The sequence below is a fragment of the Falco cherrug genome, chromosome 10 (assembly GCF_023634085.1).
Source record: "Falco cherrug isolate bFalChe1 chromosome 10, bFalChe1.pri, whole genome shotgun sequence".
NCBI lineage: Eukaryota > Metazoa > Chordata > Aves > Falconiformes > Falconidae > Falco > Falco cherrug.
In genome coordinates, this window is record NC_073706.1 from 1,680,855 (window position 1) to 1,695,690 (window position 14,836).

General features: G+C 42.9%; 1 protein-coding gene across 1 annotated transcript; it reads left to right on the forward strand.

Annotated features, from left to right (window-relative positions):
* LOC129736948 (adenosylhomocysteinase-like) lies at positions 1-13,938 on the forward strand. Its single transcript, XM_055722542.1, has 7 exons — positions 1-23; positions 269-390; positions 1,189-1,437; positions 2,295-2,382; positions 3,317-3,434; positions 9,134-9,328; positions 12,960-13,938. The coding sequence occupies exons 1-7, from the start codon at positions 1-3 to the stop codon at positions 13,089-13,091; spliced, it is 927 nt and encodes a 308-aa protein (XP_055578517.1). The 3' UTR covers positions 13,092-13,938.
* The last annotated feature ends 898 nt before the right edge of the window (positions 13,939-14,836 follow it).

Consider the following 14,836-nt stretch of genomic DNA (forward strand, 5'->3'; position numbering starts at 1 on the left):
ATGGTACCAGTCATAGCTGCAAGGTAGGTCCCATTTGTGCCCCTACTCACATCTAGGTACACAGTCTTAAGATTGCTTATAGCAGACAGTGCTATCTGTGTTAAGTGAAAGCAAGAGTGATTGGTGACCTAAAGCTGTAGAAAGCACAGAGCAGGCTTTGAGACCAGAATTTTGCTGTAAATGGTGAGTTCTTTATACCCATGCCTTGGGGAAGCATAGCACAACTTGTGTAGTCAGACTTTTTTTTCATTTTTTAAATTTTTTTTAGATTCTTGGCTTCTGTAACTCTTCAGATAATCAAAACTGTTTATACAGCCCATCTTCCTGGTCAAAACAAAGGGCCCAAGGAGAAAAAGAAGGAGCATTCCAAAAATCAGTACAGCAATATGTGTTTGTGAGTTTAGGAAGATGTTCAAGTGGAATACTGTTTAACATCTGACTTGGCAGGGGAATTTTGCTTTGGAGATTGGGCTGTTAAGCTCATGTTAAATGTTACAGTAGAGGATGCTGTGTGATGGGGTGTTAGGAGCTGAAATCCAGGGGTTCTTGGCTGCAGTGACTAGTATTGTGAATGGCTTCTTGCTGGATTTTTCTAGATCTGAGCAGTGGTGAGGTCTGGCAGTGTTAGTGTAACTCAACCTGGAGGAAGATGCAATTTTCATCTTCCTGGGCTTCAGGAACCAATTTCTCATGGTTGATGTGGGCAACTTGCTGCTTCTGCAGGGTGCATGTGTCTTGCAAAAATAAGAATGCGTGCTAATCATTTGGCCAGCAGTTCTGGTGCTGTCTTGCCTGCCTGTGGCACTTGGCTCAGTTCATTGTCTGATAAACAGCAGCAGAGAACTGGTGATCATCTGGTTAAGGAACTTAAGACCTACCTACCTGTGTATGCAAGAATTGTTTGTGCTTTTATTTGATAAATTCAGATTACCTCTAACAAGCTTTTAACATGTACAAGCCCTAGTCAGTAGACACAACATATATACGAAATACTTCTCATGGGTGTGTGCTGAAGCCCATATCTAGTATAAATAACTATAGAGATAGAAACTGGATACGTAAAAATATCAAACCAGGTTATTTTTCCATCCCTCACTGTGGTTAAAGTATTTAGCTGGCTGTCAGTCTCCTGGTTTGTAGTACTGATATACAAGTCTGTTTTGTTTCTCTAAGGAATTTTTACTTGAGTGACTTTCATCTGTTTGAAACAGCTCCATTTTCTTCCTCAGAGCAAGTTTGATAACCTGTATGGGTGCAGAGAGTCCCTCATCGATGGCATCAAGCGTGCTACAGATGTCATGATTGCTGGAAAAGTAGCAGTCGTGGCAGGTTACGGTGATGTGGGCAAAGGCTGTGCTCAGGCTCTGCGAGGCTTTGGAGCTAGAGTCATCATCACTGAAATTGATCCCATCAATGCACTGCAGGCAGCCATGGAAGGTGAGAACTGAAGGAGATGCAGAAATTCATTCATCTGGCGGGGGTCTCTGTGTGTCAGTGTGGAGCAATACATGGTAGTTGGCTGAGAAAGTTTCAGTGGGCTTCAGCCCTGTCCCTGTTGAGGTGAAGGTGATTCCAGTTCAGCTGCAGGAATTCTTTTCCTGTTAGTGAAGGATTTTATTAGTGTATAGACCTAGAAGATGTGTTTGGGGTCAAGGATATAGAGACCATAGAGGGGTAAGGCTCCAATTTCATAGTGCTGAAAGCCTGGTTTTGAACGGGTTCATTATCTTCAAGTTGTGCAGCTCTAACCTCCAGTGTGGGTTGTGACTTCACGAGAATATCTCTGCAGTGAAACATCAGGCTTGCCTTCAGTAGGTGTTCTTGGAGAGCAATGCCGTGTGCTCTGCCTTTCCAGCTGTGCTCATAGTGTGCTTTGGCAGCTGTGCTCCTTCTCTCATCTGGGTGCCTCATGTAATTGTGCTCCTTAGTACCAGTTTATCCCATTTCTATTCATACCTGACTAGAACCTGGAGGTGTTGTGTGTGCACTTCCCTTTGAAAACTTGACCTCCTGAATCCAGTCTGAGTGCTGTGGGAGATACTACACCTATGGACAGAAGAGGTTGAATGTGTAAATCTATGGATTGGAAACAGCTGAGGGATAGATATTTTTGTGCTAAGTTGGTATTCAGTAAGGCAGGTATGCCCACTACCTTGCATCCTCCATAGGTCAGGTGCTGGCACAGATTTCTCTCATGCATTCTTTCTCTGTACTTTTCTTCTTGTAATATTGTATCTGATTTCTAATAAAGTGCTGGTGGTTGGATGGAGGAATAACTTTTTTCTCTTTTTCAGGTTATGAAGTTACAACCATGGAGGAGGCCTGTAAAGAAGGCAATATCTTTGTTACCACCACTGGCTGCACTGACATTGTTCAGGGCAGGTATGGTCTAGCCACTTGCTTTAGTGAAAGCATCCCTGTACAGTTACCTTTTTTTTTTTTTTTTTTTTAAATACAGTCATAACTTGTCAGCAGTATGGTGAGGGTTAACACACAAATTCTGGACACCAGGGTTTAACATCATTTTAGTGAGAAAATGGGGCTTTGGCCTTTCAGTTCTGTTGGGTGTTGGCACATTGCAATTGCTCCTGCCTTAGTGTCTGATGATGGAGAAACAAAAGGTGTAGAGGGATATATAAACTTTAGAGAATGAGAGCATCAGGGCTAAATTTGTGTTAGGGCAGATAAATGTGAACAGAAGAGGTAGGTGAAGGTTGAAAGTGATTCTGTCTGTGAGTACGTGTAGCAGACTTGAAACTAGTCTGTTCTCAATAAACTGCCCTGCTGGTTTTTTGGTTGCCACTTCTTAGATCTCAATTTATAACCCCTCCACTCTTCACAAACTGATTCCTGTCTTTGCCATTATGACTCCCCATGTCGTAGTGGAAGATCAGATTAAGTGGGAGCAAGTAAGGCCATTAGTCTCCAGAGATGTAGAACTGCTGAAAACTTTAAAATCATGAAGAAAAATTTCTTTTGTTTAGGGCAGAGAATAACTGCAGATATTTCATTTTTAATCAATTAAACAAAATAGCTTTACTTTCCATACTGGGAAGATATTTCCTCTCCAATAACCTCTTTATGTTCCTTGGGAAGTGTCCTTCCTCTAGAAGCTTGAGAGGTTATTTTCCAGTAGACTTCACGTGCCTGGAAGATTACCAGACCCACACATCTTGTGAGAGTCAAATGCAGTCGGTGAGCCAGGCACTTTTCATTTCTCCTTGAGCAGGGCTATGGACCAGAGAATCTTCTGGTGCTGAAGAAAAAAAATTTTGTGCGTTAACTTCTGATATGCTTTTTTTTTTTCTTTTTGCAGGCACTTTGAGCAGATGAAGGATGATGCCATAGTGTGTAATATTGGTCATTTTGATGTGGAAGTTGATGCAAAGTGGCTGAATGAAAATGCAGTAGAGGCGGTGAATGTTAAACCTCAGGTGAGACAGCCCTTGCACAAGCTCTCCTGCTAGAAAGAAGCAATAGCTAATCCGTGTCCCTTTCCAGAAAGGGAGTTATTTCTCTTCAGGTACTCTGTGTTTCTAGCTCTCTGGGAAGCCAGTGTTGCTCTGGGCTGATCAGAGTGGAGATTCTGCTCTGCTCTTCCCCAGTTAACCCGGAACAAGCTGCATGTTGTATTCTTGTGTTCGTATTAAAGCAACCGGTTCCAGCCAGTACCCAAGTGTACAATGTGTTCTCTGAGAGGCACCTGGTATGGATGCATCTTTCTCCGTGTGTTTCTTGTTCCTACTTCCTTGGCAAACAGGAGCCTACCCCTTACTGGTGGTTGTGTAGACAATTAATTACACCAAGTTCATTCCTTACAGGAAGCCAGCTTTGATATTTGGGGTATGGTGAGGAGGTATGGCAATATGCTTTCTTTGTTAGCCCCCAGTTGAAAACAATGCCATAACTCAATTTCAAAAAGCAAGTTGGATGATGAATACAGAACAGACCATTAGAGTCTGCATAAAACTTAAGAACAGAGCCCATAGGCTGCCTGGCAGCTGATCTGAATTTCCTCTCAGCAAGATGCTTGCTCGTGTGCTGCTCTGCACCAGAACAGTCTTGGTCCTGGTGCAGGGGATCAGGATTAGAGTGAATCTCAAGGGAATGTCTTTTGGTATTTTGTCAAGGTTTGAAAAAATTCACACCTCATTATTTTCAAAATGTTTATTTTTACTTGGAGACTGAAGCCTCAGGAAAGCCTATCTGGAGCTCTGCCAAGCTGAGACTTCTTTCCCAGACTTAGTGGCTTCATTTTAGAAACCTGTATAGACCAGAAGTCTTTGTGTGGGCAGACAAGACGAGATGTGTTATCCTTGCTTAGCTTGCATTCCCACCATGTGTTTACGTCAAGCTGTGGCTGTAGGTACACAGGAAAGTAGGGATCTAAAAACTTCAGCTCTTCAGCAGAAAAAGCAGAGAAACAAAATGAAACTGAATTAAAGCTGGTTTGTAACACCAGCAATGGGGGAAGAACATCACATAAAGCAAATCAGGCTTTGTCTGACTTGGCATGGGGCTTCCAGTTACCTTTTCAAGAGGGAGCGTGCTTACCAGCAGCAGGATTCTGGGACAGGTTTTCTACTTTTTTAAAAACACCACACCCAAGCATACATCTTAGATCTCAGTCTGGTCTTCCAATTTTCATAACTCCCCTGTGGCTTATTGGCCACCCACATCAAACTCTTCCTAAGCAGTTGTGAGAGTATTTTCAATATTCTGTTTGCTGCTAGGACACTATGTGGGCTCAGCTAGTTATGAAGTTATACCCTCAAGTTCTCACTACATTCAAGTCTGCTCTTGCCCATGACCTTAGGGTGGAGCTGACTTTACTCAGCAGCTCTTGTCCTAGAGGAGCCTGTAGCTAGCTGCTTGCTTGCTGGTAGCTTGGATTTTAAAACTAAAACTGGACTGCTCAAAAAGTAAATGTTTTTGAAGGCTAAATTGGATGTTAATATGGTAACATGCAAACTACCTGCACGTGGCCATTCAATGTGGCTCTTAAAAGTCCATATGAAAAATTGTCACTGTTGGCAGAGTAGTCCCTTTTTCTTCATTTACCTTCATATTGAATGTGCCTGTCTGTCACAGATGTAATGGGCACAACGAGATGTAGTCTAATCCAAGGTATGAAAACTCTTAACAAGTTTATGATTAAAACTAGTGTATTACCTTTCAAAAAGGGTGGAATTGGGGTCAAGGTTATCCATATGGTTTAATGCTGAAGACCTACCTACCTTCTGACCTGAACTCTCTGATCTATTATATAAACTGCTGGTGTCACAAGCAGGATGTTCAGAGTGATGCAAAGGAGATACCAGCTCACAGAGCAAAAGCTGTGAAAATAGCTGCTCAGCGTGATGTAGGTGCCGCGAGTGTGTTTGCCTGGAAGTCATTAGCTAAAGTTTGTAAAAGGTGTCTGACAGCCCAGAGTGGACTACCTCTGTCTCAGCCTGATGCACAGTTAGCTGAAGCTAAGAGGATTTGCTGGTGGAAATAGCACTTCACCCAGGGGCTGTTCTGGTACTTTTCCTTACCCACCTACTGGTTGCCACTGGAGCTGGGTTGTGCCTGGAGGTAAATCTGATCTTACATGGCCATGCAACATGTTCAAAGCTTTACTGAAGTGAGTATGGCTTATGGATGTGTACATTGCTAAGCCAAATAAAAGCTGGTCTGTGACTCAGGTTAGTTCTTGAGTTTTGTTGACTTCTAGCAGTGAATCTGAAGCAGCGTTTGAATCTCCAGTTGGATTCTTAGGGGTGTACTTGATGCTGTAGGTAGCTACACTGTGCTAGTGGTATACCCCTCTGCTCCATTTTGTGTCTGCTTCAATTTCTTGTCACTGAACACTTCAGACCTGCATGATGAGTTAAAGAAGTACCTGCTGAGCAGGTGTGATGTGAACAAGTTGTGTGTAAAAGCTTCATTATTTTCATTCTCTGTGCCTAGTAGCTATGGATGCTGGGCAGTTGAGCAGGAGTGGACTAATACATATCATAAAAGCTCACTTGTTTCAGAAGGTGGAGAGGCAGGGACTGGGCAGCAAAATGTGACTTTAGAGCCCCAAATTCCATGCTTGAAACAAATTAAAAAGGATTGAGTAGATGTTTTCTGCAAATGCGTGTTCTGGAAGAGTTAGGCAATAACTAGGTTTAGAAGCAAGCTCCCAGGAGGTATTCTGCAGCTTCCACCACCTGCATGGGCATTTGTCTGCATGTGCTAAGACCTTTCTCTGGGCAGTGGTGATGAGTCATTACAATAATTGATAGAGTTGTTCTTATACTGAAATCTGGGAAGGAAACAGCTGGTGTGCCACTTAGGCTGTTACTCCTTTCTCAGATTCATTGAAGGGACACTTAGGTTGTCATCTTGTCTTGTGGGGGCCTCCAGGGGAGGTCAGTGCTGTGTTTTAAAGGTGTGAAATCTTGCACTTACCTTTAGTGGAACACAGTTTTTTCACATCAGTGTTGTGGGTGTGGTATCCTATGTTTTGTAATATCAAGTACTAAAAATATTAAAATTTTTGCTAAGACCTGGCAGCTTTTTTTTCTATATCCTGTAGGAGGGGGCAGAATATAGTACAGGAACAAAAATCTCTAACCTCCTATGAAGACATCTGTCTCTTGCTCAGAGGATTAATACCAGAGCTGAGAAGTGCTAGGCTTCAGCTAGAGGTACCGAGTAACTGTGTAAGTGTCCAACATGGTAGTTTTCAGTACCATATGGTCTCCATTTACAAGTGGTGAGCTGGTGTAAGTAATGTTTAATACTTGGGAAAGGAAAACATCTTACTGTGCCATTCTCACTCATCTGTTGCTTTCCAAGTACAGTTAAGGAGGAAATAAGTTTTACTGAAATGCTGGCAGGTTGTTTTGAATATGGGTTTGCACTGCAGTCCTGCTTACCTGTGTTCTGGTGTTAGAGAGACTGATGTATAGCACAAGCTCAGCCCTAGAGGGGAAGAAAAGGTCAGGGTGGGATCAATGGGCTTTGGTTGTGAAAACAAATTATTTGTGTAGCAAGGTGTGGAGGGAAGTGTAAAACAGCCAGAAAGTGCAGAGCAAGCTAAATGCTGATGGGGAAAGGGATGAGGCATTTGTATAAGTGTGGAGATGAACTTAATACTTGGATAACTTGAATTCTACTTCTGTAGCAATTTCTTGATTTATGAATCAGCCCGTTTATGTACCTGTAGATGAAATGTGTTTCCATGGTGCTGACTTAAGCCTCTGCTGGTGCCTCTTCTACTTTTCTGTGCAAAGACATTAATCTGCATTTTCTACATTACCCTGTACACTGAATGACTCGTCAGCAGATTGCCAAACATATGCGGTTCTATGCACAAGCCAGCAGCTGTGCATGTGCAAATTGTGTGGATATTGTATGGATATAATATTTTGACACCTAAACCACCCAATTCAGACTTCAGAACTGAAATGCTACTTAACTGCTACCTTGTAGTAGTTTTAATCTGTAAATATAATATTCAATATAAGTAGTGTTCTGCTTTTTGGCTGCTTTCTTCTTTCTTTCTTTGCTTCCACAATCTTAAGATAGCCCATATGATATTTTTGCGGGACTGAGAGCACTGCCACTGGTGGTCCACAATGGAGAATCGGCGTCCATAAGAAATATTGCAGCTGCTCAGTGGAGAGCATTCTTATTAACCCTCCCTTGCTGTACTGCTCTTAGGAGATATTAAGAATGTTATTTAGGGCTTCTGTTTGAGGTGGTTACTGTCTGCATATGAAAACACAATCTGTTGTATGAACCCAAGAAGTAGAAAATAGTGCTGTGATTGAAGCATAGCTGGAGAAGGCAGGTGGAGGCACAGACCTTCTCTTAAGGCAAAATACCTGTTCTTAATGAAATGGTTTGTGTTGGTTTACTTGTTAAATCTCTGCTAAGGACTTGCACTAAGATGTTTTGTTAGGAGGTGCTGGTGTTAGAATTAAAGCTTCATCCCCTGTAGCTTTTAACTTACAGGCCAAAGCTTTAAGAATAAAACAGTAAATGAAGTGTGTTTTACTTCATATTAATATTGACTTCATATTAAAAAAACTTTTGAGACTAAAAGTATAAATACAGCTGTGGGGAGGGACCCTTGTAGGTCTTTCACAGTTGCTGTGCTATGACAGCATAAGGTAAATGGTTGAAAGCATTAACCTTTGTCAGAGTTGGTCGTTGATTATCTTAAGTCTTACCAAAGGTTTGCTTTGCTCCCCTGTGCTTGGTGTGACACGAGCCATAAATACCAGTGGACACTGAATATTCTTGTAACTCCTAGGGTGTATTGTCATTTCATTCTGGGTTTCAGTATTGTAACCTCCTGCATGGGTGAAAGCAGGGGAAAGAAGAGCTAGTGGGGACTGGAAAGGAGAAGCAGAGTTAACTTTAACACTGCAGGATCCCAATCTGGCCCAGACAGCTGAGGCACATGTTAAGTGACAATATCTCCTGAGCTGTGTGGGACTCTCACACAGAAGAAGGCCTGTCTCCTTAGCTCACCTGAGACTTGATCTTGTGTGCAGAGTCCTGTTGTCCCCAGCATAGCTTGGTAGTCAGCCCGAGTGGAGGACCGTGCCTTTGGTCCCCTGAGAGCAAAGAAGAATATGCCAGAAGCTGGGACAGCTGTTTATTATACTGTAAAGCGTTGGCCTTACGAAGTGGGAAGAGTTACAGGGGAGCAGTTTCAGCAGGCTGAGGACTCTGGCTCTTACCCATTAGATGCAAAGGCTCTGGGCGGTTGCATGCAGAGGTGTTTCTTCTCTCCTGTCTCTCCCCACCAGTTTCAATTAGGCATATATTGAACGGCATTTTACTGCTAGCAGCATGTGCCCCACCACAGCTATCTGAGACGACATGCATATGGGAAAGCCAGAAGAACTGGATAGCTGGTTAAATATGAAACAGATGCTAAGATTTATGTTGTGTGAAGCCCAGAATAGCTACAGGATTTGCAAACACTGGCTGGGAATTGAGGGAGGGGTGTCTCAGTTGTAATCAAAGTCTGTGTGGCAAGCCCTTTGCTGAATTGTTGATGTGGGAGGAAAGCCCACAAAGCTTTGCATGATTTAAAATGCTCTTTTCATCCTGGCATTGCACCGCTCTTGCTTTTTTTCCCACCCAGGTGGATCGCTATACCCTGCGCAACGGTCGTCACATTATATTGCTAGCAGAAGGCCGACTGGTCAACTTGGGCTGTGCCATGGGTCACCCTAGCTTCGTCATGAGCAACTCCTTCACCAACCAGGTGCTGGCGCAGATCGAGCTGTGGACCCATAGTGACAAATATGCTGTCGGAGTCCATTTCCTGCCGAAGAAGGTGAGCTAGAGCAGCAGGAAGATGCAAGCTTGTAAGGAATCCAGCTTCAGGTGTGATCGTGTAGATTTGTTTTATTGGTGCCCGAGTTAATTTTGCTACTGAATGTTGTTGTTGCAGGGAGCTTCTGTCCCTCTGAATGCTTGGCTTTGGTGATGCTGAGTCAAAGTGGGCTGTTTCTTGGGGTTAATCTGTTGTGGAGAACTGGGACTTGTCTGTCCTGTGATAGGAGTGTCCAGTTACCTTATAGCTTGATCTGGGGCTCTTCCCTAAGGTGGTGGGAAACCCTGTACTGCCTCAAGGTATTCGGGGAGCTTCTCCCAACCAACTTGTTCCTTCTGCTGAATGTCAGCTTCACAGCAAGCTTCACATGCCTGTCCAGCAGCCTCAAGTTGAGGGGCAGAGTTGAGTGTGGAGTGAATCTAGGAACCGCTTTTACTGTGGTTGATCATCTGGGTCCCATTTGCACCTAGGCAGAGCTTATCACAAACTGGTCCTAATAGATCCATTAAATACTAATGACAGTTCCCTCAGGTTTCCCTTTAAACTTGTCTCTGCATTCTTTGTTCTTGGAAAAATCTGGATCATGTCACAACTCGCAGCTGCCTTTTAAAAAACTAACCTGGTTTTAGTTTTCCAAAACAAGCCTGAGAATTTGAGATACGGTCATTGAAAAGGATGCTGGACTTAAATCCCACTGCCTTTGGAGTGCAACCAGGTGTGAGACTAAATGTGGAAATATTTTCGTTTGGGAAGTAAAATGTGTATGTCTGGGCTCTTTTATGAAGTGTTTGCTGAAGGACTTAAGATTCCAAAACCATCTGTTAATGATCAAGCAAAGCACACCAGAAATACAACGTAGGAGTTGATCAGCAAGCTGACACACAGTCATCTTCAAAGGAAAAGTTTTGTTGACAATTATCTCCAAAATGATAGTCCAATGTTGCTAATAAAATGTAGCTTCATCCTCTTCCTAAATAACAACTTTTAGTAAGGACACTTGATCTGGAAATGAGAAGTAATACCCAGGTCAGTTAGTTACAAATGGAGTTGCATGTTAGTGGAGCATATGGCAGTGGTCCCTTCAGGTTCATATACTGTGACAAAATGCTTTTTTTGCCATCTGTGCTCCATAGAAAATTTCAAAGAATAAAGCAGTTGCCTTGTCAGAACTAACAAAATATGGGCAGAGGAGCTTTCTCTGGTAATTTTCTGGCTAGTACCTTTCCGTTTTCTGTGTAGTAGCTTTGAGGTACAAATGAAGAATTGAAGAATTACCAAGTACCTTACATTGCACTTTCTTTGACTGCAAGGATATCACTTTGATGATCAGCTATTACAAACATGCACATGTTTCTGCAATGTGTGTTCCCAGAAATCTGGGCAAATTGTTGTGTCCATGTTTTGGACTAAATCTGTCCATCCTTATACTCGGCTATCTGATTTTAAGGTAAGAATGTCAGCTTACCTTCATCTAAATTTACGTACCTTTTTATCTAAATCTTGAAGTTCCCAAGGTGAAGCAGTTGTGAAACATCTGTGCTGCAGTTTGAGAACCTGATTTGGGAAGTGTCGGGACTCTGCTCCTTTTCAAGTGGGTGTGTTGGGAGAGGGGTCCGCTGGAGTCAAGAAATTACTCAATATGAGTTATGTATCTTGCTCATCCTTATTAGCTTCTAACACTTCTTATATAGACTCGATACACAAGCATGTTCCCAAAGCAAACATATAATTGGTTATTAGCCCCTAAGCACACGCTGCTCTCACACCACTAATTATCATGATTAGAACAAGCATTCTGTCCATGCAGCTATTTGCGTTAGCTATGTTTTAGCCTTGCGGTTTGTTACTCCCTTTATTCCCATTCCGCTCCCTATCTCCCTTGGCCTTGCACCTGTCTTCCCTAACAGCTGCAGCTTGTTACAGCCACAGCCTGTTAGCACAACAAAGTTACTTGGTCTCAGGATTCAAGAATAGATCAAGGCCACTTTCTTGTGAACTTCAGCACAACAACTTCAGCACAATTCTAATTCCAGGCCTGGATTGTGCAGATCTTTAGGGATTCTGTGGCCACGCTTCTGCAGCCATTCTTCTACATGGGTGCAATCTGTCTTAAACTTGCTGGAAACACAGCTATCAGATCTTCACGTGTCAGTCTAGTCAACCAGATACACATTCAATTTTTAACCCTCCTGGGTTTTTTCTGTCAGGATCTACTAAGCTTAAATACTTGTTTCCCTTTGAAACACAGTCCTTCCAGTTAGCTTTTCTTTCATGATTTTTCTGACACTTACGTAGCATTTAGTAGCTTTCATGGTTCACTTCCACATTCTTCAACCACTTCATCTTATGTTTTTAATTTTGTCTTGTACATCTCTGGCTGTGTTGGCTCTCACAAGATGTTGGCAGTTCCATGTTACTTACTGTGAGCAGGCTGAGCTGTGGTGACTTATGCGCTGTGTAGATGTAGCTTTTACCTGGCTCGTTACAGTGGGATTACTTCAGAGTAGTTCATACCACGCTCCCTTTGAGTAGGAAATCTAGCACTAATTATTGAATCATTTAGGATGCGCTGATTCACACAAGCTGAAGATCTGGCCCTTGAATATTTTGTTGATTTATTGCCCTTCAAACATGCAACCTTTCACATCTATTGATTTACTATGGGGGAAATATTGCCAGTCTTTCCCATGCTGCTGGAATTTAGATTTACCTTGTATCTGTTTCCTTAGCAAGGATTACTTGTATTTTGCAGTAATTACAAATGGTGGTCACGCTTGTTGTTCTGTTGTAACTTGGGAGCACCCAATCCCTTCTTGCTGGTGTCCTTTCTATCTTTGAATAGCCTGTATGGCTGCACGTTCCCCTCTGACATAGCAGCTAGTTTGCCATTTTACTGTTCGTGTTCTGACTTTTCTGTACCTATCTCTTGTAGCACTTAACTGTCTTGTAACTTCACACTTCTTTCAATCCCTTGAGTTTGCATGTCTGCCTGACATCTCTGGGATAAAGCGAGTATATCAACATTTCTGAGCTGGTGTCCTGCAGCCCACCTTGTCTTTATTCTTCATGACAGTGCGAATAGATACTAGTGTTCTTGCTGATTTACTGATTCTTCATACATGTACCCCTAAGATAGGATATCTGGAAAAGAGATGCATTTTTTCCCCCCAGTATTAGAACTTACCTGAAATTGTAAGATTATAGTCTAGTATGTCCAGGTGTCTTTTGTAGTGGAAAAATGACTAGGCTTTACCATTCTACTACACTGGATATTATCTCTGAATAGTTTGATCTCCATTCTTGTTGGATGGATGTGAATGTGTAAATGAGATTGAAATGAGCTTGATTATGTAAAGTTGTCTGTCTCATTAAGCTAGACTTGACTCCCTCAAAAGTATGGGGCTTTTCCATCTGAACATAATTCTGTGCTCAAAGCAGATGCTGATGTGCCCAAGCAAGTGAGGGATGCTGGCAGGAAAAGAGCGGTCGGTCTGTTCGTCTGTGTCAGCCTAAGCTTTCCTTAGGGCTGCTCTTGGTTTTCACATACTTATTTCTCGCTATTGACCATGACTTGCTGAACTAATAGGATTCTGTTCTGCTAATGTTCCTGTCTCAATATTTTGTTTTCTAGTTGGATGAAGCCGTGGCTGCTGCTCATCTGGATAAACTGTGTGTGAAGCTGACGAAGCTGAGTGACAAGCAGGCCAAATACCTAGGCTTATCAAGAGATGGGCCATTCAAGCCAGACCACTACAGATACTGAGCAGGTGGCACTACCCAAAGACCAAAGTGCAGGGATACAACCTTCCAAAGCTCTTGTGTGTGCTGGGCGTCCGAGAACAGGCCCTTTGCTGTACCCCTCTCAGTGCTGCAGAACCCCTCCCCTTACAGAGGGAGCTTCAGGGCCTTATTTGTTAGTGAAAGAGGATCACTGACTCTTGGGATTGGCTACTTAGCTAATGCCATGGTGGAAAGGATCCTACACACCTTGTACTGGCTCCGAATGTCCCAATCGGGGAGCAGGGCAGAAGACTGCTAAATGACAAGACTAAGCATTTTCAAATATGTGACTGACAGCCTTTTTGAACAGACTAACCAATAAAATGGGAAAAGGTTTCTACAGGGAGATGCTTAATGCCATGCCCTGCTCAAATTAGATGAATCCTATTAGGAGGCTAGCAGTGTCAGGCTTCTCTCCCCAGAGGTTCCCTAGCTGAAGTGCATGTTGCAAAACTGGAGGAAGTATGGAGGAGTATAGGTAGCTCGGTCTCCTTTCTGTAGAATCAACTTAATCTCCTTGGAGACTTGGAGCTGGAGTCTTTTTCTGGGTGAATTTACTCCATTGGTTTTGGTTAGAACAAAGAATATTCTGTGCTTCTTCCACACCAAGGAGGGGTGAGGCAAGAGTGACTCTTTTAGCAGCCTTCTAGTGTGTTGTGAACAGCTGGGAAGCCACTGAGGGGATGTTGGTTAGGTTTAGGGACCTTGTTTGATCCTCTGAAAACACCAGCAGCACACTTCTACCCCCAACTTGATTTTTCAGTCGTCATGTCTGCTGTATCTTGTTTGTCACTTAAAGTGCTTTTATTAAAGATCTGACTGTGGCCTGACTTGTTTTGTATTGTGAGATGCTTTGGGTTTTGCCATGGATTTTGTGTGATCTTTAAGCTACTGAAAATATCTAATGTATCTGCATGGGGTTTTCTCAAGGTGAGAGCCAGTGCTGTGGCTAGCCTGCATCACATAGCTGAGCTGGGAAAATCTGCTCCTCAGGTTATTTCAATATTTGAAGGGCTGAAACTTACAGAAAAACACTCTTGCCCTCTGCCTACACAGATTTTTATCTCCCTTTGTCATGGAAGTCCTCTCTTGCCACTGTCCTTTTCAGTGGACCCCAGACCGGGTCTGAAACAAAGCATCACTGCAAGAAGGAAGAGAAGTCCCTAATGAGGTTCTAGCACAGCATTTTTGTTAATCACACTCATGAAAATCTGATTTGCTGCCGAAAATACAGAGCAAGCTGACAGAGTGGCAATTTGAATTGAAACATGGCTTGAGTTGATAAAATGTATTTGGGATATATTCTGCTAGATGTGTTTCATTGGTTGGAGAGGAGTAGATCAAACACAGACAATAATAAAAACACTGGCAGAATTTCTGTTCCTCCAGCTCCCTGCAGTGCAGTTGTGGTTTAGTGCTGCCTGGAGAAGAGAAGCAATGCCCAGTACCTGTCAACAGCGTGGCTCTGAACTGGCAGCACTAATGCAAGATGGCATTTGAGATTTTTGTTCAGCTGTTGTTGTGCACCATGTAGCTGTTGTTTAGGTACAGCTTAGCAGCCTTTTGCTGGATGGGGTCATCTTACCCCTTGCTATGGTATGCGCTGTGCTTTGGTGAAATTCATGTGTTGCTTCAGTTTGAACTCTTCCCCAAGGGCAGTTTTGAATACCCTTTACAGTAAAGTGTGCAGGTTTCGCTTCTGTTTCTGAAGCCTTTCAGAATCGGTGG